The sequence below is a fragment of the Phocoena phocoena genome, chromosome 5 (genome assembly GCF_963924675.1).
Source record: "Phocoena phocoena chromosome 5, mPhoPho1.1, whole genome shotgun sequence".
NCBI classification, from domain to species: Eukaryota; Metazoa; Chordata; class Mammalia; order Artiodactyla; family Phocoenidae; genus Phocoena; species Phocoena phocoena.
Genome location: NC_089223.1, coordinates 25,496,008 through 25,521,221, shown reverse-complemented (window position 1 = coordinate 25,521,221; position 25,214 = coordinate 25,496,008). Strand labels below are relative to the sequence as shown.

Here is a 25,214-nt window from a genome sequence, read left to right as displayed (position 1 = left end):
TCGCCCAAGAACCGCCAAGAGTCCAACTCGCCCAAGAACCGCCAACACGCAAGAGGTTTATTAGGAGCCGATGCACCCGGGTTCCCTGAACCTCACGCAGGAGGCCGATGGGGAACCCCTAAAAGCGGAATCACATACTTTTTATAGGTTTATTTACTCATAGGGCGGGTATATTCTCACAATGATTGGGTAAATGTGGTGACTTTTGAATTCATTGGCTTAGGAACTTTTGTCCCACCTTCTGGCCGTTATAGTTGTTTGTTCATTGTGGCGGTTAGGGCGTATACCTGTTACGGGCAACTGGAAAATTACCCGCTGTCTGGCAAGTCCCCGTCAACTGAAAAACTCCAAGAAGTGGTTTCGATAGGGAGAAGGAGTGGCGCACGATAGAGAGAAGAATTGGTTTCGATAGGGAGAAGGAGTGGCGCACGATAGGGAGAAGAATTGGTTTACGGGAACAAGTGAGGGGGTGGAAAGTCCCTAAAGGCCCCACATTCCCCCCCCTTTTTTTTGTAACTAATTTCAATCATGGAATTTCAGTTTCTTTTTGCGAGTTTTGGTATTGTTGCCTTAGCATTAAAACTTGTACCGTACTAATGCGTTCTCTAATAAAGGCTATCAGGCGATTCAGAATGTATCGTCCAAAAGTTAAGAGCAACAATAAAATAATGAGGGGCCCTAACAAGGTGGAAACTAAAGTAGTAAGCCAGGGAGATTTATCAAACCATGATTGAAACCATCCTTTTTGATTTTCCCTTTCCTGTTGTCTTTTGTCCAGGCGCTCCCTAAGTTTGTCCATAGTTTTGGTAATAGCCCCAGAATGATCAATATGAAAACAGCATTCTTCTTTTAGTGCAGCGCATAGTCCGCCCTCCTTAAGGAACAGCAGATCTAATCCCCTCCTGTTTTGCATTACCACCTCTGAAAGCGAGGTGAGGGATTCTTTTAACTGAGTTATGGAACTTTCTAACGCCCGGAGGTCAACATCTACAGCTTGCCTTAAGGCATCATAATAGTGGGGTTGTTGGATGAGGGCTGTTGTACCCGTTCCTACCCCGGCTGCCATTTCTAGTCCTAGGAGTACAGCCAGGGTGAGTGTTATGGGTTCCCTCTTAAACCTTCCTCTGCCCTCATATTTATCTAGAAAGGATGAATCTGAATGATAAATGAGTCTGGGGACCAGCTGAACTAACACACAAAAATCGGTTGAAGCTTTAAGGACCTCTAAAGAAATGCAGGGGGTCAATCCTGTGTTACATGTCCACCATCCATCCGGAGGAGGGAGGAGATACCCTGAGCCCTGTGGGAGGCTTAAATTGGCACAAAGATGTCGGTGGGACGAGGGGGGTGTTCCTACACATGTACCGTTTCCTAATACTGAGGCCAGGGTCAATTTACTATTTCCTTCTTGTTTCCATCGACATTGATCTGGAGTGTTAACATTATTATAATTAGAATTATATCCTATAGCATCATAATAAGGGGGAGGAGCAGCATAGCAAAGCCAACATGATTTGGTAGCCTCCGGGTTTGTGGCATTTAAAACCTCAAAAGCCGCCTGAACCAATGAGAGCATTCGGTCCCGGGGGGTCTTGGGCTTGATTGTTATTCCTTTTGGCTCAGAAGTTTGGTTTCTTATCTCTGGTAACGCTGTGGGAGGGGCCAAAGGTAGCAAAGAGTGCCCTATCTCAGGGTTGGGGCCTATAGGAACTGGAGTAGGGATTTCAATTTTTAGTTTGATGGTCATTAGTAATCCATCATCATATCCTTCTTTATAAAACCTGATTCCCCATGAATGGCCATTTATCCAGTTTTTTATCTTTTTTTCCTGGTTCACTAAAAGAAATCTTAAGGGGATGGCACCATTTAGTACATTCAGGCCTATAAGTTAAGGGGTTGGTTGGGTGTGTATAATTGGCTGTCACCTTAATAAAGTCCCAGCCAGAGGTGGGCTTCCAATAGGTGTCTCCTGTGGTTTCATATCCCCAGCTTTTGCAATAAAAGTTTTCAGTTCCTCCATATTTATAATTAAGGGACCTGTGGCGATGGAACCCGGGGCATATGTAGAAAGCAGGAGCTCTGAGCCCAGTCCTCCGAATCCCGTTTTTGCAACCCTTTCCGGAGGAATCAGCTCTAGTTGATAAAATTTTTGGAACATTATGTTGATCATAATAGTCTTCTAAATCCCAACCGGGAGCCCCTATGGCCAGTTTACAAACATCAGGAAAAAGGTTTGGCCACCAGGTCCATGGGGGAGCGATATTGCTAACAGACCATATTACATCTCCAGTCTGGGAAATTACCTGCCAGGTTAAACGCTGGGGCAGGTGAGGACTAAAATTACTCACAGTCAGTAGGGGTAACAAAGTTAAAGTTATAAATCTGATGATCGCAGAAGCTTGAGCTTGAGCGGGTTGCTGGTCTTTTGGGCTCGCCATTCCGATGTTGCAGATGCTGGTGCGGCCTTCACGTGTGAAGCGTGGATCCACGCAGCGATGCCGTCTACCTTTATAGCCGTGGGGGTGGTGAGCAGGACGATGTATGGTCCTTTCCACCGAGGCTCTAGGGTCTGGGTTCGGTGCCGACGGACGTACACGGAATCTCCGACTTGGAAGGGATGAGCCTCTGCTGGTGTTCCTGGTCGGTAAGCCTCTGCCAGCTGGGACCACACCTCCTTTTGGACCAACTGGAGTCCCAACAGCCTAGCATATAAGTCAGTGTTATTCTGACAGTCAGGACTTAATATTTTCCTTAGCGTAAAAAGAGGAGGTGGGGCCCCGTATAGTATTTCAAATGGAGTAAGATAATAGCGGGAGGGGGTATTTCTAGCCCGGAACAGGGCTAAGGGAAGGAGCACCGTCCAATCTGTACCGCCAGTCTCTATGGACAATTTAGTTAGGGTCTCTTTTAGAGTTCTATTCATTCTCTCTACCTGTCCTGAACTCTGGGGTCTATAGGCACAATGTAATTTCCAATCAGTCGCCAGGTATTTGGCCACACCCTGACTTACCTGGGCGACGAAGGCGGGACCATTATCTGATCCTATTACCTTTGGTGCCCCGAACCGGGGGAAAATTTCTTTTAAGATCTTTTTGGCCACCACAGTAGCTGTCTCCTTCGTCGGGAAAGCTTCTACCCATCCTGAGAAGGTATCTATAAAAACTAGAAGATACCTGTTACCGTACCTTCCAGGGCGTATTTCAGTGAAGTCGACCTCCCAATAGGCTCCTGGGCGGTCTCCTCTGAGCCTTTTTCCGACCTCAAGTTTTCCTTTATGGGAGTTTACCTGTTGGCATGGAATGCACTCTCGTGCAATCTGCTCAGCTAATTTAGTTAGTCCAGGGGTATCATAACCTGTCTTGTGTAGTAGGGACATCATCTTTTTGGTTCCCAAGTGTGTCCATCTGTGAATCTGTTGTAGCATGGATTTTGCTTGTTGAGGAGATAATGTTCCTTTAGTTATGGCTGGGGTACTTGTTCCCCTATCATTTGGTTTCCCAGGACTCTCATCTGATAGTTCTAGTATGATTTCCCATAGAGCCACTTCTCGTGCCACCCTATCTGCCATGTTGTTGCCTCTTGTCACCGGGGTATTGTCCTTCTGGTGTCCGGGGCAATGAATGATGCTGAGTTTAGTGGGGAGCATGAGGGCAGCTAGCAGTGCCACTATTTCTTCTTTGTTTTTAATTTCTTTGCCCGCCGAGGTGAGCAACCCTCTTTGTTGGTAAATGGCCCCATGGACCTGGGCGGTAGCAAATGCGTATCTACTGTCCGTATAGATGTTTACCTTTTTGTTTTCTGCTAGTTCCAATGCTCTAGTCATGGCGATTAGTTCAGCCCGTTGGGCCGATGTCCCTTGCGGTAATGTGGCTGCCCAGATGACCTCTTTCCCGTCTACCACGGCTGCTCCCGCCCGACGCTTACCTTCCTCTAGGAAACTGCTTCTGTCAGTAAACCAGGTAACGTCGGCGTTGGGGAGGGGCTGATCCATCAAGTCTGGTCTGCTACGGTGTGCTGCAGCCAGTACTTCCTGACAATCATGGATGACGGTAGTGCTTTCCAGGTCAGGGTCGGGTAGCAAGGTGGCCGGGTTGAGTCCTGTGGCTGAGGTAAACTTAATACGATCTGAGTTTAACAGCAGGGCTTGGTAATGAGTCATCCTGGCATTTGTTAGCCATCTGTCGGGTGGCTGGCGAATTACACTTTCTAATGCATGGGGGGCTGTTATCGTTAGGTTCTGCCCCAAAGTCAGTTTGTCAGCATCTTTGACCAAAGCGGCCACCGCGGCGATTATTTTTAAACAGGCGGGCCATCCTGCTGCCACAGGATCCAATTTCTTTGATAGGTACGCAACCGGGCGATTCCAGGGGCCCAGTTTCTGAGTTAGTACTCCCTTTGCAATACCTTTATTCTCGGCCACGTACAGATGAAAAGGCTTAGTGATCCTTCCCCCGTTCCTTTTTTTAGGGCATTCTCTTGCCCAATGACCTTTTTCTTTACGGTAGGCACATTGGTCCTTGTCTAATGGCCGCCTTCTATCCGTTGTTCGCCCTTCCTGTCTATTTCTGTCTCTACTGTTTCCTCCTCTGACTACAGTGGCCAGTATCTTACTCAAATGTCTTTCTTGCCTCTTATCTCATCTTACCTCACGAGCCTCTTGTTCCTTCTGCTTTCTTTCTTCTCTTTCTTCTTCTGTCTCCCTCTTATTATATACCTTATCTGCCTCTTTTACTAAGTCCTGAAGGGAGAAACCTTGTAGGCCATCCAGCCTTTGTAACTTCTTTCTAATATCAGGGGCCGCCTGGTCAATAAAGGCCATTGCTATGGTGGCCTTATGTTCCTCAGAGGTTGGATCATAAGGAGTGAATCGTCTAAAAGCCTCCATTAAGCGTTCTAGGAACACGGTTGGCGATTCCTGGGGCCCCTGAGTTACCTCTCTTACCTTAGCCAAATTCGTGGGGCGCCTGGCCGCTCCATGGAGACCTGCCACCAGAGCCTGGCGATACATTTTCAGGTGCTCCTTACCTTCCAGGGTATTAAAGTCCCAATTCGGCCTGACGAGTGGAAAACCGGCATCAATCTCATTAGGCAACTGGGTAGGTTGTCCATTGGCGCCTAACACATTCTTTCTAGCCTCCAGGAGAACCCGTTGCCTCTCCTCAGTTGTGAGGAGAGTCTGGAGGAGCTGTTGACAATCATCCCAGGTGGGTTGGTGGGAGAAGACAAGAGACTCTATTAGAGCAGTAAGAGCCTGTGGGTTTTCAGAGAAAGTAGGGTTATGCATCTTCCAATTATAAAGATCTGCAGAGGAAAAGGGCCAGTATTGAAGGGGTCTATTCCCGTGGTTATCGGGGGGGCCATATTCTCTAAGGGGTAAAGCAGTAGGATCCGGGGAAACAGCCCTCCGGCTTCTGGTGCCCGCCGAGGGACCCCCCCTTTCCGCCATAACAGGTGGCCCTACTGGTGCGGAGGGTTGTGAAGCTGGGGGTCCTAGGGGCGACATGGGATTTAGGGCCGGAGGATAAGGAGGTGGGGAATCTAGAAGAAGCAAATCAGACTGCAGGTCAGGATATATCGCCTTTGGCGGGTCCGAGGCAGCAGATGACTTTTCCGTGTCTGGGGTTTTCTTCAGGGCCAATATCTCCGATTGTGCTGGAGCGCATGCAGACGTGCCTGTTGAGGAAACAAAGGGCCGGACCCACGGAGGCGGGGAGAGAACTAGATCTTCCCAGACCAGGATATATGGTATCTGGTCTGGGTGTCCGTGGGGTCCTGTGTTAAAGACCCTAGACTTGACTAGCCCAACCTTATCTAACAAAAAAGATCCTTCGGGTGGCCACCCTGTCTGAAATGTAGGCCACTCAGAGGTACACAGCGTTTGCCATTTTCCTTTCCTTACTTCTACCGAAAGGTTGTGGGCCCTAGCCCTAACTTCGGTCCAGTGGCTTAGGGTAAGAGAAAGAGGAGTCGTCATAGTTTGTCCCATTGTCGTCCGTCAAAAGAAAGATAATAGTACAGAAAAACAATAAAATTTCAAAAGACACACATTGATATTGCCGCCGCGAACTTAAACCCGAAACCAACTCAAATTCAGATGGCAGCTTATATAACCTGCCAGAACCAGCCGCCGCGAACTTAAACCCGAAACCAACTCAAATTCAGATGGCAGCTTATATAACCTGCCAGAACCAGATGAAGGGGAGACAAAATTTGTTTCTCCTTCCAGATGGACCACCAGGGCGTCCCCCGGGGCCCGTGGACACCAGCTTTCGGCACGTCTGCCTAGCCAGGAGTCCAATACAGATTCCACAGCAAGCCGGTTCGCACGGCTTTTTCCTAATGGCGGCTAGCAACAAACAAACGACAAACAAACAGACAATTGGGCTCGAGCCTACCTGATACCTCCGACTCCCGATGTTCTTGTGACCCGGGGGCGAGAGGGGATCCCGGGCGAGCCCCCAAATGTTAGACCCAAACGGTCTACGAGGGATTCCAACTCGCCCAAGAACCGCCAAGAGTCGAGAGCCGCTGCAACACGCAAGAGGTTTATTAGGAGCCGATGCACCGGGGTTCCCTGAACCTCACGCAGGAGGCCGATGGGGAACCCCTAAAAGCGGAATCACATACTTTTTATAGGTTTATTTACTCATAGGGCGGGTATATTCTCACAATGATTGGGTAAATGTGGTGACTTTTGAATTCATTGGCTTAGGAACTTTTGCCCCACCTTCTGGCCGTTATAGTTGTCTGTTCATTGTGGCGGTTAGGGCGTATACCTGTTACGGGCAACTGGAAAATTACCCGCTGTCTGGCAAGTCCCCGTCAACTGAAAAACTCCAAGAATTGGTTTCGATAGGGAGAAGGAGTGGCGCACGATAGAGAGAAGAATTGGTTTCGATAGGGAGAAGGAGTGGCGCACGATAGGGAGAAGAATTGGTTTACGGGAACAAGTGAGGAGGTGGAAAGTCCCTAAAGGCCCCACAAGACGATAAACTGGCTGCAGGATCTCCGAAAGGATACTTATTGTCATCTCCTTCATGTCACCTGGCGAGGGGCTCCCTGTGGCCTCTTCCCCAGGGCTGAGAGAGGGAGGTGTGGCGGGCATGTGACTCTGGCCTGTAGGTGACCAGCCCTGGGATGAGCAGGCAGACAACCCCACGACAGAATAATAATGAAAAACGATCTTGACAGGCCGGAGCAATGAGCTGAATCTAACAAGATGAAATTAAACAAGGACAAATGTTAAGTGCTTTACTTAGGTCAGAAAAAAAACCAATGGCACCAACCCAAGATGGTAGAGATATGGTTCACCAGCAGGCATAAAAAACAAAACAAAACAAACAAAAAAACTTTAGAGTTTTAAACTACAAGCATGTCACTAAAAACAACCGAAAACTTCTTAGTGCAATTTTGTCTTTTGAACAAGAATGTGTTCTTCATATTCTGAGATCACTAGTCTACATTTGGAATTAGATTCTGGGCACCCTGCTTTATTTCTGTGGAAGATGGGTCTAAACTAACGTTAAAAACAATTTTGATATTGTAAAGCAATTATACTCCAATAAAGATGTTAAAAAAAAAACAATTTTGAAGCAGCAAAGTCATTGTCCATAAGTTCCTTCACCCAACACGGCTATGTTCATTGCTTGCATGTCACTTTTCACGTTGCATACTTACTTTAAAATGAGTACACAGAAGAAAATAAATAAAACAGAATAAACATATGCAAACTGGAGTGCATTTAGAAGAGAGTGGCCGGAGTGGCTTGTGGACTCGGAACCTGCATTTCCGAAGTGCAGTTGGATGGACGGGGGAGAAGATTTATGAGAGGTGTTTTCAAATAGCTGAAGGGTTGACAAGAAGAGATTAGGTTTGTCCAAGGTAAATTTAAGGATTATGAAGAAGAAGAGCATTTAATCCAAAATATTTGGATATCTTGGATTAAAGACGTAAAATTGTTTGAGCAAAGACCTTCTGGCCAGTATGTGGCAGGGCTGAGAGACAACGAACGTGTTCAAGCTCAGAACAAATTTAAATTCAATATTAATAGAAAAAATCCTCCTATGAGTCAAATCTGTACAAATACAAAGTAGAAGTCTGCAGATTTTCATGTAGATAGTGTCTTACTTATGAAGCAATGAAAGAAAGGTATTTAAGAATGGGCCATAGCAGTGGCTTTCAAATTTTCAACCACAATCTTCAGAAAATTTTATATATCTATTATACATAGTATATGTACAATGTATATGTTATACATAGTACATATAATATACTATTTATTAAATATTATACATAGTATATATTATAGTATATACATATAGTAGATAATATATTTTATATCACCACCATATACATGCATACGTGATTGAGAATAAAATGGAAACAAAAGTCTAACTACTACTACCACTAATTGCTATGGTGCACCTTGGGTTATTCTTTCTATTTTACTTTTTTTAAAAAAATATATTTATTTACTTATTTTGGCTGTGCCAGGTCTTAGTTGAGGCATGCGTGCGTGATCTAGTTCCTCGACCAGGGATCGAACCCAGGCCCCCTGCATTGGGAGTGGGGAACCTTAGCCACTGGACCACCAGGGAAGTCCCTCTATTTTACTTTTTTAAAATGCTGAACTTCATCCACTAAATTGATTTCATCTCCAGTGCCATATCACGCGGACTGAAAAACATTGGCCTGGAGAACTATTGAGTGGGGCTGCTTGGGTGAGCTAGAGAGCCAACAATTCCTTCCTACAATGAGATTCAATCATTCAATAATACAAACTGTGTTACGTAGCTTAAAAAAAAACCCAAACCCTAATTGAACTGCTTTTTGTTTCCAGTTTATTGCTTTCCTTCTCTTATTCTAGATTATTAAGCTTTTCAATTCTTGATTCTATTTCTATTATCTGTTCCTGCTTATACTACATCATCTGAAAAATCTTTGATCCTTTTACCTGAGTAACTGATGAGAATATGAAACTGTATAGAACCAAGAACAGAAGATCGCAACTCATTTTAAGTGCAGTTGCTCACCCAGGTGTGTTTATTTATGTAGTTTCTTTTCCAAGAATCAGTTACAAATCCTTCACGCATACCAACAACTTCTTTATTTTATTTTTGTCCACAAGGTTGAGAAATTTTGTTCAGTGTGGTAAGATTAAGAGACCATGGAAAGACAAATACCATATAATATCACATATATGGAATCTAAAATATGACACAAATGAACATATCTACGAAACAGAAACAGACTCGCAGACATAGAGAACAGACTTGTGGTTGCCAGGGGGAGGGCAGGTGGGGAAAGGAAGGAATGGGAGTTTGGGGTCAGCAGATGCAAACTATTATATAAAGAATGGATAAACAACAAGGTCCTACTGTATAGCACAGGGAACTATATTCAATATCCTGTAATAAACCATAATGGAAAAGAATATGAAAAAAAAATATATGTATAACTGAAATCACTTTGCTGTAGAGCAGAAATGAACACAACATTGTAAATCAACTATACTTTAATAAAATATATTTTAAAAGAGAGAGAGAGAGAGAGAGAGAGAGAGAGACCGTGGCTATGCCATAGGGCGGTTGGTTCTGAGGATGAAATGAGGTGATGTAAGCCGAGTGCTCTAGACAGTGCCTGGCTGGATGGCTGTTAGCTGGGATGACATTGATGGTGATGATGGTGGTGTCACAGTGATCTTCCTCTAGTGTAGCCGCTCAAAACCATACTAATGTGGTCTTGGCATGCCTTCTTCAAGTGAACCCAAAGTGCCTCCTAAAAATCTCCCCTTTTTTCCCCCTTTTTCTATTTTGAGTAACCTCAGAAGAATTTGAAAGGTTGTAACCTCAAGTCACAGATCCGTTGTTTTCCTAACCTTTTCTTCCTTTTTTAAAACCAGGGCACTTGCTTGCCTCTTGTTTTCTTGGATCTCACAGACTCCTAACAGTGTTTCCTCAAGGTCACCAGCAAGTTGTTTTGTGCGGGGGGACATAATTCAATGAGTTAACTTGGACGAGCTACAGTCTCCTGTATCTTGGTGGATTCCCTTTCTCTCCTAGGAATGTTTTCAGCTTGGAGATTTTTTTTTTTTTTTTGGAAGAATAAAGAGTAGCCTGGCCTTCTTACCACCTGGTAGCACCCCGTTAACAAGTGGCCTAGCCCTTGGTGGTTCACTTTATTCTGAAAAGCCTCAGCTCATCTGTGGTTTGGGCTTCTTGACATATTCAGGTGGTGGGTTATTTAGGGTCTTTGAAATCAGACTGCTGGGTGGAAATCCCACCCCTGCCACTTACTAGCTGGGTGATGCCAAGCAAGTCCGTCTTTGTGATTCAATTTGCTCATTTGCAAAAGGAAGAATAATGTCTATCTCGTGGGGTTGCTGTGAGCTTAGAACAGTGGCCAGCATGAAATCAGCTGCTATTGGTATCGGTATCACGGGGAACTCTCTCAAGGCCGATCCTTCACTTTCTCTTTGGAGTTTCTGTACCGGAAAAAAGTTTATGAAGGTTTCTAACCTTCTGGAGTCTCCTCTCACAAGATGATGTTTTCTCTGAACTTTTGGCTATCTGCCTTCCTAAAGGCTGGGCTACACGTCTGACTACATTCATGTTTATTTTACGTGACAAAGTCACTCTCCCCAGTTCCCATCACTTCTCTGTCGGTGAGCATTTCCTCCTCTGAGCCCAGTATCAACCCTCCTTGGTGTTTCTTCTGATTTCTAAGGGATGAAACTGTCACCCAGGCAAGCCAAAAATGTGTCAGATGACCTCCTTGTAGTGGGACGAGCTGCCAGCCAATGTTAGGAAATGAAGGAATAGCACCGTACCCTGCCTTTGCCAGTGTTTCCAAACTTCCCAATAATATATAATAGTGGGCCTGATGCTGAGCATGAGAGCATGTCTATCTGGAAGCAAAAATGCCTGCCAACGACCCAGGTAAATTATTTAAGGGCGTCAGGACTGTGTTTCTGTGTTACTTGTCATCAAGAAGACAGCAAACAAACACCAAAGAGCCAGACACTTTCAGGCACTGGAAATACAAAGCCAAACACAGCCCTACCTGCAAGGAGCCTCCGGTCTACAATGGCTCTAAAATCCATCTAGTCTCCCCGCTGTTTTCTATCTAAACTGGAGTGGTGTGTCTCTCATGCCTCCCCACGCGCCAGAGAGGAACTTCTTTCTTCATGTTTTGTTAAATTCCTAAAGCACCCACGTCAGTGACACTCACCCACCATCCCCTCCCCCCAAGGGGTCACTACCTGTGGGATGGGCCCTTCCTCCACTGAGGGTCAGCCGTGACTGCGGCACATCTCCTCCCCCTGCACGGAAAGCTCGAGGTAGGGTCAGCTTGTTCGAAAAATACAGAAATCGACATGACGTACAGAAGAAGGGCAACTTGGAGAGAAATGATGCCTGTATAAGCTGGGAGGGGTGATGTCAGGGACAGGAACTGTAGTCTCAAGGCTGGTCTCTCCCACTACACAGGGGAGATGGTGCAAGAAGAGAAGAGAACGCCTTAGTTTGGAGTTAAGTTTCACTCCGTTAAAGGGGAATGAATGACAATAATAAAAGGAATCATATTAAGAGTCTGTTCTGGGTTTTATTCAATAATAAAAAGAATGGTTTTTAAATTCTCTGTCTGATGGCTTGATTATTTACCTTAGTTTTCCTTTTCAGTTAAAACAATACTTTCATTTCTCTGAACGGGCAAAACAGGTTCATTTGGGAAAACACTGTTCTAATCAGGGGAAAAGCACCTATTCTCGCTCAGCCTCTCACCCATTCTTAAGAAGTATTTTAAATAGTTCTTAAAATAGATGTTTCTCTTTTTCTCCAAAATGCAAACACAATAGGACATTTTGATGGAGGCCCGCTACATCTTCCTACATCCTGGACTTTTCCATCACAATTCTCAAAGTGATCAGCTTCAGTGAAAAGTGTTTTTTTGTTGTTGTTGTTTTTTTTAAGTTATATAATAAAGTGAAAGATGGTAAGGAGAACAGCAAAAGAGGAGTCATCGGTAAACTTGTCAAGTAAAATGTATCTAACAGGAAACACAACACGACCCGGTTGGATTCTGAGCCCCACGTGTTGGGTGTGGCGGTTTCATGGGCTGGGTCTTGCTTCAAGGGGTGGGGGGCGAGGGACCCCTGAGCTCACACTGTGGGTGTGACAGGGTGCAGAGGAGGGTGGTCAGGCAGCACGGTAAATCTCACTCTAGAAAGGGCACCAAACTGTTTCAGTCTTTATTTGATATCTGAGCGCATGTACCTGTGACCAAGGACAATGGATGCAGCCAGAGCTGGGTCGGGGAGGAAAAGGAGATCCCATTGCACACAGTCCGTCTCCATTTCTCTCACGTACTCACCGGGTCCGACGATGCAGCTTCTAACATGAAGATGCAGCAAAGGTCTGCTGGGAAACAGCCTGGCGTGTAGAAATTAGGATTCAGGAGACTCCGGGGGTGGGCGGGGGGAACAAATTCTAAAAGACAGTCATGTCAAAAAACTCAAGACGCAGCACCTGCAGACACAGCCCCAGGGCAGCTCGTACCTCGGCCGGGGTGTAAAGGGCTGTTGGCTGCCTATTGATCTTTCCTGTCACACCCAAGCGGAGCGCCAACAAATCACTGTCAGCAACATCATCTCTGAACGCAGAGGACTGCACACACCTTGGGGCCTTCTTATTGCGACTACTGGGACGATGAGTAAAGAGACCATTGATTTATTGATTAAACGTACAATCAACAGAGGAGTCGATGGAACTCAGCACTTAAGAGCCTGATCACATCTTCTTTATCCATTCATCCGATGACAGACATTTACAATGGAATATTACTCAGCCATAAAAAGAAACGAAATTGAGATATTTGTAGTGAGGTGGATGGAGTCTGTCCTACAGAGTCAAGTAAGTCAGAAAGAGAAAAACAAATACCGTATGCTAATACATATATATGGAATCTAACAAGAAAAAAAAAAGGTCATGAAGAAACTAGGGGTAAGACGGGAATAAAGACACAAACCTACTAGAGCATGGACTTGAGGATATGGGAAGGGGGAAGGGTAAGCTGGGACAAAGTGAGAGAGTGGCATGGACATATATACACTACAAAACGTAAAATAGCTAGCTAGTGGGAAGCAGCCGCATAGCACAGGGAGATCAGCTCGGTGCTTTGTGATCTCCTAGAGGGGTGGGATAGGGAGGGTGGGAGGGAGAGAGACACAAGAGGGAAGAGATATGGGAACATATGTATAACTGATTCACTTTGTTATACAGCAGAAACTAACACACCATTGTAAAGCAATTATACTCCAATAAAGATGTAAAAAAAAAAAAGAGCCTGATCAAATATCAGTGGGAACTGTTATTCTAGTCGCAGCCACTCCCCAAGTGACCCGGGCAAGTCTCGGATCTTCTTTGCTTCAGGCTTCAGCGTCTGGGAAAGGCGACTGCCTTGTTCAGTGACCACAGAGGGAGATTGCGAGGACTTGCCCAGTCGGTTCCAGAGGTCAGGGCGGAGGTGTGGTCCCGTGGGGATCTTCTACCGCACTCCCAAGGTGGGGAAATCATCCCAGAAATCTCTGCACTGTGCTCATGCCAGAGACTGGGAAGAGGGTGTGAGGCAGGCTTGCTCAGCTCAAAGGTCAGGTCCTACCAACAGGACAAATAGGAAGCACATTCACTTTCTCAGGATAAAGATACTTAAAATGGGTTTCAAATATACTGAAAGTGAGAGCCATACCAACCTAATGTTTGAAAAGTGATGAGGTTCAGTTTTATATGTAATATACCCTGTGCCTCTGAGACACAGCTGACACAGGGTATGGCTGTGATGTACATGAAAGGCTCCATGGCTCTCCACAATATGTGGACAGAAAACATATGTGTCTGGCTTGGGATCATGTTTACCTGCTCCATGGGAAGGATTTTCTTACCTTTTGCATTTTCTTTTAAATCCAGAAATATAGGGAACTTTTAAGTTATCCTGCAACAAAACCAAACCAACCTATCCACACCCAGCTTCAGAAACTATGGAAGGAACGATCACTATTTTCCTTTGGAATCTAGTGAAGAAGTAGTTAAGGCACTAGGAACACAGGTCCCTCAACCCCTGTCAACGAAAAAAGGATTTTTTTCAAGGCAATAAAAATCTGAGACTTTTTGCAGTCTATAAGAAAAATTTATAATGCAAAGGATGTAGTTAACATTCTGGGATGGCTAATTTTATGAGTCAACTTGGCTAGGCCATGGTACTGAAGTTTTTGGTCAAATATTCTAGATGTTATTGTGAGGGTATTTTTTAGATGAGGTTAACATTTAAATCAGCAGACTCTGAGTAATGCAAAATCATCCTCCATAATGTGGCCAGACTTCATCTAATCAGTTGAAGACCTTAATAGAAAAAAACCTGACCTCCCCAGAAGAAATTCTGCCAGACTGCCTTTGGACTCGAACTGCAATTCCTCCCCAGGTCTCCAGCCTACCCTGTAAATTTTGAAATACCAAGCCTCCACAACTGTGTGAGCCAGTCCTTTAAAATAAATGTCCCCTCCCTGCCCCCCATGGATGGATGGATGGATAGACAGATATACACACCCCCCCATTGGTTCCGTTTCTCTGGAGAACCCTAATACACATACTGTAATAAAAATGAACATTGTTCACCAGTATTTTTGGTTTCTTCTCCGTCTAGGTCCATGAAAAGATTATACTTTACTGAAAACTTAAGGTAAACCACGGCCATGTAACCTCCTTTGGCTAACAGGATGGGAGTGGGAGTGACTGGTGTCACTTCTAAGCAGAAGCATTTAAGAGCCAGGGCATAATGCTTTGCGCTCTTCTGCCAGGGCACCAAGCCTTTAGTCACGCTGAGATGCTAGAAACATAAGGTGCTGCCTCCCTCTGCCTCGGCCCCCAGGTGACCACATGAGCAGAGTCCTACCTACAAGCCCCTGTGGATGTACAGCATGAGTGAAAATCATTTGTTTCAAACCACTGAGATTTGGGTGTTGTTTATGACTGACACACCACCTGGAAAAAAAAAAAAAGTCTGGTATCCTAGCAACATCCACTCAACGTGCCGATTACAAATTTTTTATTTTTTCTTTATTACAAGCTCAGTAGGACTTCTATTTGATGTAAACACTGAATAGTAATTTGGAACGCTGCACATGATGGTAGTAAAACAGCTTCTCTAAAATTATTTTATGTAAACTTTTCACAAACTGGCCTCGCCTTTAATCCAAATTATTGGTAGAATATTTTGCTAAACCCACCAGCATCCATTCCATTATGAAACTTGGAAGAAATGGAGTCCATATGGATTTGAACACTTTGTAAACAAGACCTATCTTGTTTACAAAATGTTCTATCTCAACTGCTCCAGTGTTCTATGATTTTATGAAGGTCCTAGAATATGTCCACCTTCTATTTGCTATAACTCCCAAATTACTACTAAGAAGAGATAATCTTTCAATAAGACAGATGAATCGAAACCAAAAATCTGGCTTTTGCTAGATGAAAAAAAAAAGTGTATAAAGATGGGAGTTTGAACCATATGGGCCTGTGAGGAAATGGGATAAACAGATGGAGACAATCAGATTTCAAAATTATCTAGTCCTGAGGTTATCTTGAATTGCAAGATATGAACATACAGTTGAGAATATCAAATCCACCTAAAGTGTTCAGATTTTTAAAGGAATTCTCAAAATTTGTCTCAATTTAAAAAAAAAAAAAAGGATGGCACCATTTTCTACCACAAACACCTAAACCTGCACACTTCGTATGGAGAACGTGAACAGGGTCACATTTACTTTACTCTCCCCACAGGACCTAGCACAGTGCCTGCCTACTGTTATCATTCCCTAAATGTGAAACTGATTTCTGCTATCACTTCCTCAAATCCCACTGCCTGGCCCCCTCCCCCATCTCCTAAACCAGGGAAGCAGGCTGAGAGGCACAGAGCAAGTATCAGGGTCACATCCACTGTCCCGCCACTTGGCATGTGCCACTCTTGCCCACCCACTTCTGTGGTCTCATCCCCACTTTGGCTAACTGGACTCCAACTGGTGAGTCAGAGCTGGTCGGTCAACAACGGAGACATGCGTGAGTGCCGCACGTCTGCTGTGTACTGGTACAAACTGGAATTAAAGTAGCTGCTGGATATTCAGATCCCAGAAGTCAAGCCGAACTCTTAGGTGGAGATTAGCTCAACAACGATGGGGGCAATCTTAGTAAAGGTAGTCAGAGCCATGCTGTTGGGTGCAGGCCCTCCAGAAACAAGGTCAAGGGAGATAAAAACTGTAGTTTGTTTTCCTTTCACCAACAATTTCTTTTTGTGGAGAGAAAAAGGATGGTTAATGCAGTTTGGCTGTGGAGACTAGTCCTGGCCACAGAATGGGCCAGGATTTGCCTCTGAATAGAAGAGCTAGCCAATACTTTGAGGATCATTTTCTATGAGGACAAAGGTCAGTGTCAGCCCACGGTAAGAGGACAGACTGGCCCTTCGGCCTGGAATGCTGTACTAAGGTCACTTGTGAGTCAGTGTGATTATCGAAGACAATGTTTCCCCCCAGAGGTCACTTTTGTTCTTATAAAGTAGATTATTATAGCCTCCCAGGTGATAAACCATACAGGCAAGTCATCGCCGCTGAGTTCTCAGACCTTACGGAAACCCCTTAAACACTGACTATTTGTCACGTAATGAAGCACTCCCAGCATGCACTCCACATCGCCCTGGATGAAAAAGCTGAAGATGTAAACCATCTCTCAATAGCATTCCCTTCCTGAATGCTGAGATGTGAATGTGGAAATCACAGCACATGTCTGCCATCTGTATTTGTACTTGTCAACAGCTCTGTTTTGGGATAAACAGTTTTGAAGTAAGAATCAATTCGACTTGTTGGAAGATTAACCAAGGAACAGCTCAGAAGACCAAAACAGAACATGAAGTCAGATAGTCTAAAAAAAAAAAAAAATCAAGCACAATTTTCTGTTTCTCACTAAACACTGTTTTGTCACAGCCCAAGAGACAGAGCCTGGTGGCCAGAGTTTGGGGGCAGAGAGACAGGGAAAAATGTATTTACTCAAGTGAAAAATTCTTCAACCCAGAACAAATGCCTTTGCTACAATGCAATTGGAAATCATTCACTGACCTCTAGGAGACTCCAGTTAAGAAAAAAAGTAATTTTAGCTTTTATACTTTGTTTCACGGTTCTACTATGTGAAGGTATACACAGGGGACAACTTGCATCAGTACAAGTGAATAATACAGTCCTTTATTACCATAAAAATGGTAGCATTTCCCAAAGTTGATCATGATTAAAAGCAGTTCCATGGTTGAAAACACTACTCCACCATACAGATATTAGAACAGAGAGACAGCAAGGGGAAAATAAAGACACATACCGAAAGGGAGGTCAGGGAAAAAGTAAAAACAGGATGCTACAGATTGGTGGGAGATAACAATGGAACTGCTTTTAGAAGCGGCTGATGTGAGTAAACGAAGGGATGCAGTAACCTGGCAGCCCCATATTCTACAAAACAAATGAGAACACGTATGTTCCACTTGGAGGGACATCCACTTTCCCCTTAGAAGAAGTCATTTATAAAAGAGCAAATTGGTGATTTGTACTTACAGACTGGACCCTTTTCAAGCCTCTGTCAAGGAGTGATAAATTATTGAAGCATAGTTTTATTTTTGGTGTGCAGTAATACCTTGTGAAATGTTTCTGTTCACCTTTCCTAAGTTATTAATTAAAAAATAATTGTTTCCAATTACTCTGTGATCTTTAAGCTAAAACCAGACAAAATACCACACATGCCTCTCCAGACCCAGCACCGCCCCTTCCCTCCCCTCCTTCCCCATCCTGCCCGCACATCCTTCAACCAGGAAACTGTTGAAACTCACACGGCACTCCTGGAACAGGACTGCTGCTTAGAAGGGGGAGGGGCGGAGGAGGAAGGCCAACACGATGGTCACACAATTGTCTGGTGTTCGTTCAACCGCAGTGCCCAGATGTGTTTGTTGTTCCGAGAGAAAGCGCGAACTGTTCAGGGAATACAGCAGGGTTGTGGAAACGTCATGAATAGAGTGGGAAACCCTCTCGGCAGGAGCCACATGACACAGAGAGGCTGCCTCGTGCCAAGCAACGTGGACACTTGTGCTCTGATGAGGTCACATCAAACCCAGCTGGGACTGGAGAGAAAGGCTTCCCGGAAGCCCCTCCCTCAGCCAGAGCGCAGAGAAATTCTTCTAGTCACAGCAGAGCAACTGGAACCTGAAGGAGTTTACAAACTCCAGGCCTCGCTTTCCACCGTGTTCACAAAGTGAGAGGACGGCGTGGATGCCCGGACTCCATCACCCACGGCGTGAACCGCCCGGGGGAGATGTAAGGTGAATGTGCACAGACTTGGCTTAAAAGGAACGTTTACACCTATACCTAGCATGTTGGAACCTTTAGAATCTCTCCCCCAGCTCAATTCGGATTCCCACTCCTTTTGTGGAAGTGCCACGGTTAGACACCCAATTCTATTTCCTATAAATATAATGCAAACAGAGGCTGAGCATCTGGTCTCAGGGACCCTTTTCAGCCTGAGACTGAAACTGGATGCCTCATGGAACATTTTCCCTCAAGCATTTTGTACGGTGAACAGAGCAGGAGAGAGGAAGCTGTCTCTACAAATGTTTTAATTGTCTTCACGTCCATCATTTCAGTCAGTCCCACAAGCAAAGCAGGCAAATCAAATGGTGTTGTCTGAGACTTCAGTTACAAATCATGTAGGGAGAAAAAGATTTTCTCTTTTTTGAAAATTCTTTTTGCTTTCTGCTCACTGACATAGAGGTAAAAGAAAATGACTGCAACTTAAATATGAAAGAACTCTTTACAATTAAATCCACAATTTTATACATTTATCTCACTCATGTGTCAGTGAAAAATCACCAACTAGGACAAAACAGGACAAATTATATGACAGAAGAACCAAAATACTTAATAAAAAACCTATCCGAGTGTGAAAAGTATGGCACTCTAGGTGTCTTCACATCCTCCTCTTCTGTGTACTTATGTACAACACTGAAAAGAAAAAATGAACAAATTGAAAAAAACTTTTCTAAGTATCATAATAGCAAGTTTTAAAAGCAAGCAGATTTTAGTCTGATACCTCTGCATATTTCAAAGGAATTTTCAAACCACACAATAAATTCTAGAACTATTATAAGACTAATTTTATGACTCTAGACCTGGGTTTGATGTCTTAGAGGACTGTGTTCTGATCTTAGCTATACATCTGACTGGATTTGCAAACCGCAACCAAGGAGATAAAATAAAATGTACGTGAAAGTCTCTGGAATCTTCGAATGTTTTATAATTCTAGGTATAACAATTACGATTGGTGGTTAAAGCAAATTAGTAAATCTACCAGGCCAGACTTCAGATTCAAAATAAAGAATAAATAAAAAATAAGTATTTTCATTCATCTCCTCAATATAATCACTAAACTTCCTGTTTACTTTTTTAATTGCATCAGGATAAACAAGAGCTGAGGAGTTTGTTATTTTGTCTTATTCTGATTCCCTGTAAAGTATCAGCCTTTGGTTTATCCGAAGTTTTGCTCAGCTAGTCCTCTCGTGACCACCCACACGAACTCTTCAGGGTATACTGAATATGTAGTACATGAGAATCAGACCACATCTAATGTCTTGGTCACTAGAGACCAAGCTTTCACCAGAGGTGTACCTCCCCTCCTACCCCCCACGCCTACTCAGACTCTGACAGGTTTGTGCAAAGTGAACATTAAGAGATATCCTGATCAAAGGACATAGCACAGATTAATTAAATAAGCCAGGATCCTCTTTAAGAGCCTAGGATGTGAATTATGGAGCCGATTACCCCATGGAAAAAGTTATATAAAGGAAAGCATCAGAATGACAGTAAAAACATCCCTAGGAAACTGGCCAAGTCCAAGATGTAGTCTGTACATGAAAGGATGCATCCTATCACATCTCACAGAACCTGCAGCTAGCTGACTGCTGTTATCAGCTATACTGAGATGGGGAAAGACCATTAACATTTCTTAGTCAATGGAAAGAGTCAAATAAGAACAATATTAAAAACAGGAAAAGAAATTCTACACATTGGAAGGACTAAAAAGGTATATATATAAAGATATGATGTGACCCCAATGTTCACAGCAGCACTATTTACAATAGCCAAGACATAGAAGCAACCTTGGTGTCCACTGACAGAGGAATGGATAAAGATGTGGTACATATATACAATGGAATATTACTCAGCCATAAAAAAGAATAAAATGATGCCATTTGCAGCAACACAGATGGACCTAGAGATTATCCTACTAAGTGAAATAAGTCAGACAAAGACTAATATCATATGATATCGCTTATAGGTAGAATCTAAAAAAATGATACAAATGAACGTATTTACAAAGCAGAAATAGACTCACAGACAAAGAAAACCAACTTATGGTTACCAAAGAGGAAGTGGGGGGAGGAATAAATTAGGAGTTTGGGATTAGCAGATATAAACTACTATATATAAAATAGATAAACAACAAGATGCTACTATACAGTACAGGGAACTATATTCAGTATCTTACAATACACTATAATGGAAAAGAATCTGAACATAATATATATATTCAGTTATATATGCGCACATATGTATATTCAGTTATATATGCACACATATGTATATTCAGTTATATATGCGCACATATGTATATTCAGTTATATATGCGCACATATGTATATTCAGTTATATATGCGCACATATGTATATTCAGTTATATATGCGCACATATGTATATTCAGTTATATATGCGCACATATGTATATTCAGTTATATATGCGCACATATGTATAGTCAGTTATATATGCGCACATATGTATAGTCAGTTATATATGCGCACATATGTATAGTCAGTTATATATGCGCACATATGTATAGTCAGTTATATATGCGCACATATGTATAGTCAGTTATATATGCGCACATATGTATAGTCAGTTATATATGCGCACATATGTATAGTCAGTTATATATGCGCACATATGTATAGTCAGTTATATATGCGCACATATGTATAGTCAGTTATATATGCGCACATATGTATAGTCAGTTATATATGCGCACATATGTATAGTCAGTTATATATGCGCACATATGTATAGTCAGTTATATATGCGCACATATGTATAGTCAGTTATATATGCGCACATATGTATAGTCAGTTATATATGCGCACATATGTATAGTCAGTTATATATGCGCACATATGTATAGTCAGTTATATATGCGCACATATGTATAGTCAGTTATATATGCGCACATATGTATAGTCAGTTATATATGCGCACATATGTATAGTCAGTTATATATGCGCACATATGTATATTCAGTTATATATGCGCACATATGTATAGTCAGTTATATATGCGCACATATGTATATTCAGTTATATATGCGCACATATGTATAGTCAGTTATATATGCGCACATATGTATAGTCAGTTATATATGCGCACATATGTATCTTCAGTTATATATGCGCACATATGTATCTTCAGTTATATATGCGCACATATGTATCTTCAGTTATATATGCGCACATATGTATCTTCAGTTATATATGCGCACATATGTATCTTCAGTTATATATGCGCACATATGTATCTTCAGTTATATATGCGCACATATGTATCTTCAGTTATATATGCGCACATATGTATAGTCAGTTATATATGCGCACATATGTATCTTCAGTTATATATGCGCACATATGTATAGTCAGTTATATATGCGCACATATGTATATTCAGTTATATATGCGCACATATGTATATTCAGTTATATATGCGCACATATGTATAGTCAGTTATATATGCGCACATATGTATAGTCAGTTATATATGCGCACATATGTATCTTCAGTTATATATGCGCACATATGTATAGTCAGTTATATATGCGCACATATGTATAGTCAGTTATATATGCGCACATATGTATAGTCAGTTATATATGCGCACATATGTATAGTCAGTTATATATGCGCACATATGTATAGTCAGTTATATATGCGCACATATGTATATTCAGTTATATATGCGCACATATGTATCTTCAGTTATATATGCGCACATATGTATAGTCAGTTATATATGCGCACATATGTATAGTCAGTTATATATGCGCACATATGTATCTTCAGTTATATATGCGCACATATGTATCTTCAGTTATATATGCGCACATATGTATATTCAGTTATATATGCGCACATATGTATAGTCAGTTATATATGCGCACATATGTATAGTCAGTTATATATGCGCACATATGTATCTTCAGTTATATATGCGCACATATGTATCTTCAGTTATATATGCGCACATATGTATATTCAGTTATACATGCGCACATATGTATATTCAGTTATACATGCGCACATATGTATATTCAGTTATATATGCGCACATATGTATATTCAGTTATATATGCGCACATATGTATATTCAGTTATATATGCGCACATATGTATAGTCAGTTATATATGCGCACATATGTATATTCAGTTATATATGCGCACATATGTATAGTCAGTTATATATGCGCACATATGTATAGTCAGTTATATATGCGCACATATGTATATTCAGTTATATATGCGCACATATGTATAGTCAGTTATATATGCGCACATATGTATCGTCAGTTATATATGCGCACATATGTATAGTCAGTTATATATGCGCACATATGTATAGTCAGTTATATATGCGCACATATGTATATTCAGTTATATATGCGCACATATGTATATTCAGTTATATATGCGCACATATGTATCTTCAGTTATATATGCGCACATATGTATCGTCAGTTATATATGCGCACATATGTATAGTTATATATGCGCACATATGTATAGTCAGTTATATATGCGCACATATGTATATTCAGTTATATATGCGCACATATGTATAGTCAGTTATATATGCGCACATATGTATCTTCAGTTATATATGCGCACATATGTATATTCAGTTATATATGCGCACATATGTATAGTCAGTTATATATGCGCACATATGTATAGTCAGTTATATATGCGCACATATGTATATTCAGTTATATATGCGCACATATGTATCTTCAGTTATATATGCGCACATATGTATCTTCAGTTATATATGCGCACATATGTATAGTCAGTTATATATGCGCACATATGTATAGTCAGTTATATATGCGCACATATGTATCTTCAGTTATATATGCGCACATATGTATCGTCAGTTATATATGCGCACATATGTATAGTTATATATGCGCACATATGTATAGTCAGTTATATATGCGCACATATGTATATTCAGTTATATATGCGCACATATGTATAGTCAGTTATATATGCGCACATATGTATCTTCAGTTATATATGCGCACATATGTATAGTCAGTTATATATGCGCACATATGTATAGTCAGTTATATATGCGCACATATGTATAGTCAGTTATATATGCGCACATATGTATATTCAGTTATATATGCGCACATATGTATCTTCAGTTATATATGCGCACATATGTATAGTCAGTTATATATGCGCACATATGTATAGTCAGTTATATATGCGCACATATGTATCTTCAGTTATATATGCGCACATATGTATCTTCAGTTATATATGCGCACATATGTATATTCAGTTATATATGCGCACATATGTATAGTCAGTTATATATGCGCACATATGTATAGTCAGTTATATATGCGCACATATGTATCTTCAGTTATATATGCGCACATATGTATCTTCAGTTATATATGCGCACATATGTATATTCAGTTATACATGCGCACATATGTATATTCAGTTATACATGCGCACATATGTATATTCAGTTATATATGCGCACATATGTATATTCAGTTATATATGCGCACATATGTATATTCAGTTATATATGCGCACATATGTATAGTCAGTTATATATGCGCACATATGTATATTCAGTTATATATGCGCACATATGTATAGTCAGTTATATATGCGCACATATGTATCGTCAGTTATATATGCGCACATATGTATAGTCAGTTATATATGCGCACATATGTATAGTCAGTTATATATGCGCACATATGTATATTCAGTTATATATGCGCACATATGTATATTCAGTTATATATGCGCACATATGTATCTTCAGTTATATATGCGCACATATGTATCGTCAGTTATATATGCGCACATATGTATAGTTATATATGCGCACATATGTATAGTCAGTTATATATGCGCACATATGTATATTCAGTTATATATGCGCACATATGTATAGTCAGTTATATATGCGCACATATGTATCTTCAGTTATATATGCGCACATATGTATATTCAGTTATATATGCGCACATATGTATAGTCAGTTATATATGCGCACATATGTATAGTCAGTTATATATGCGCACATATGTATCTTCAGTTATATATGCGCACATATGTATCTTCAGTTATATATGCGCACATATGTATCTTCAGTTATATATGCGCACATATATGACCGGATCACTTTGCTGAACACCGGAAACTAATACAACACTGTAACTCAATTATACTTTAATAAAAAAATTTTAAATAAAATAAAATGAAGATAGAATGTGAAGCAATATGGTATTGTAAGGATAGGAGGTAGAGTAACTACAATGAAAGTCAGGATGTTTAGTTCACAGCAAAGAGATCCAAGTGTTATGGGGGCTGAAGAAGTTATCCAGAACTAAAGAATACACATCAATAAAAAACCCTGAATCAAGAGTCACAGAGCTCCATTTGGGGGATGGGACCAAAAAGTGGGGATGAATCAAGGGATAATTCCCACAGTTTTGATGTCTTCCCTGCCCCCACCCCAAAATTCAAATATGACTTTACTGAAAATGTGTTTTTAAACCAGGTACTTGAAAGTAACCATAATAATCGTATCAATAATAAGTTGTTAAAAAAGCTGGGTAACTTCAGAACCACATTTCCTCTTTTGTCATTTCTGCCGAACTAAAGGATACAAATCTCCCACAGAAAAAAAGCATCTGAATGCTTAATAGAGAAACAAGACAAGCTAACTGCCAAACCAAAGGTAGCAGGGAAATAGTGCCCATTCTCAGAGCACCAACCGCCAGTGTGAGAGGC

General features: G+C 41.8%; 1 protein-coding gene across 2 annotated transcripts in view; it reads right to left on the bottom strand.

The window, feature by feature from the left end:
* Nucleotides 1-18,671: 18,671 nt before the first annotated feature.
* The window catches only part of LSM6 (LSM6 homolog, U6 small nuclear RNA and mRNA degradation associated), a 29,920-nt gene continuing 23,377 nt past the window's right edge, over nt 18,672-25,214 (bottom strand). Inside the window, exon 4 of one of the 2 annotated variants that reach the window (XM_065878109.1) lies at nt 18,672-19,075. In XM_065878109.1, the coding sequence (XP_065734181.1) occupies nt 19,041-19,075 (35 nt within the window). In that variant the 3' untranslated portion in view covers nt 18,672-19,040. The remainder of the gene's footprint in view (nt 19,076-25,214) is intronic. The other variant, XM_065878110.1, reaches the window with a different exon arrangement.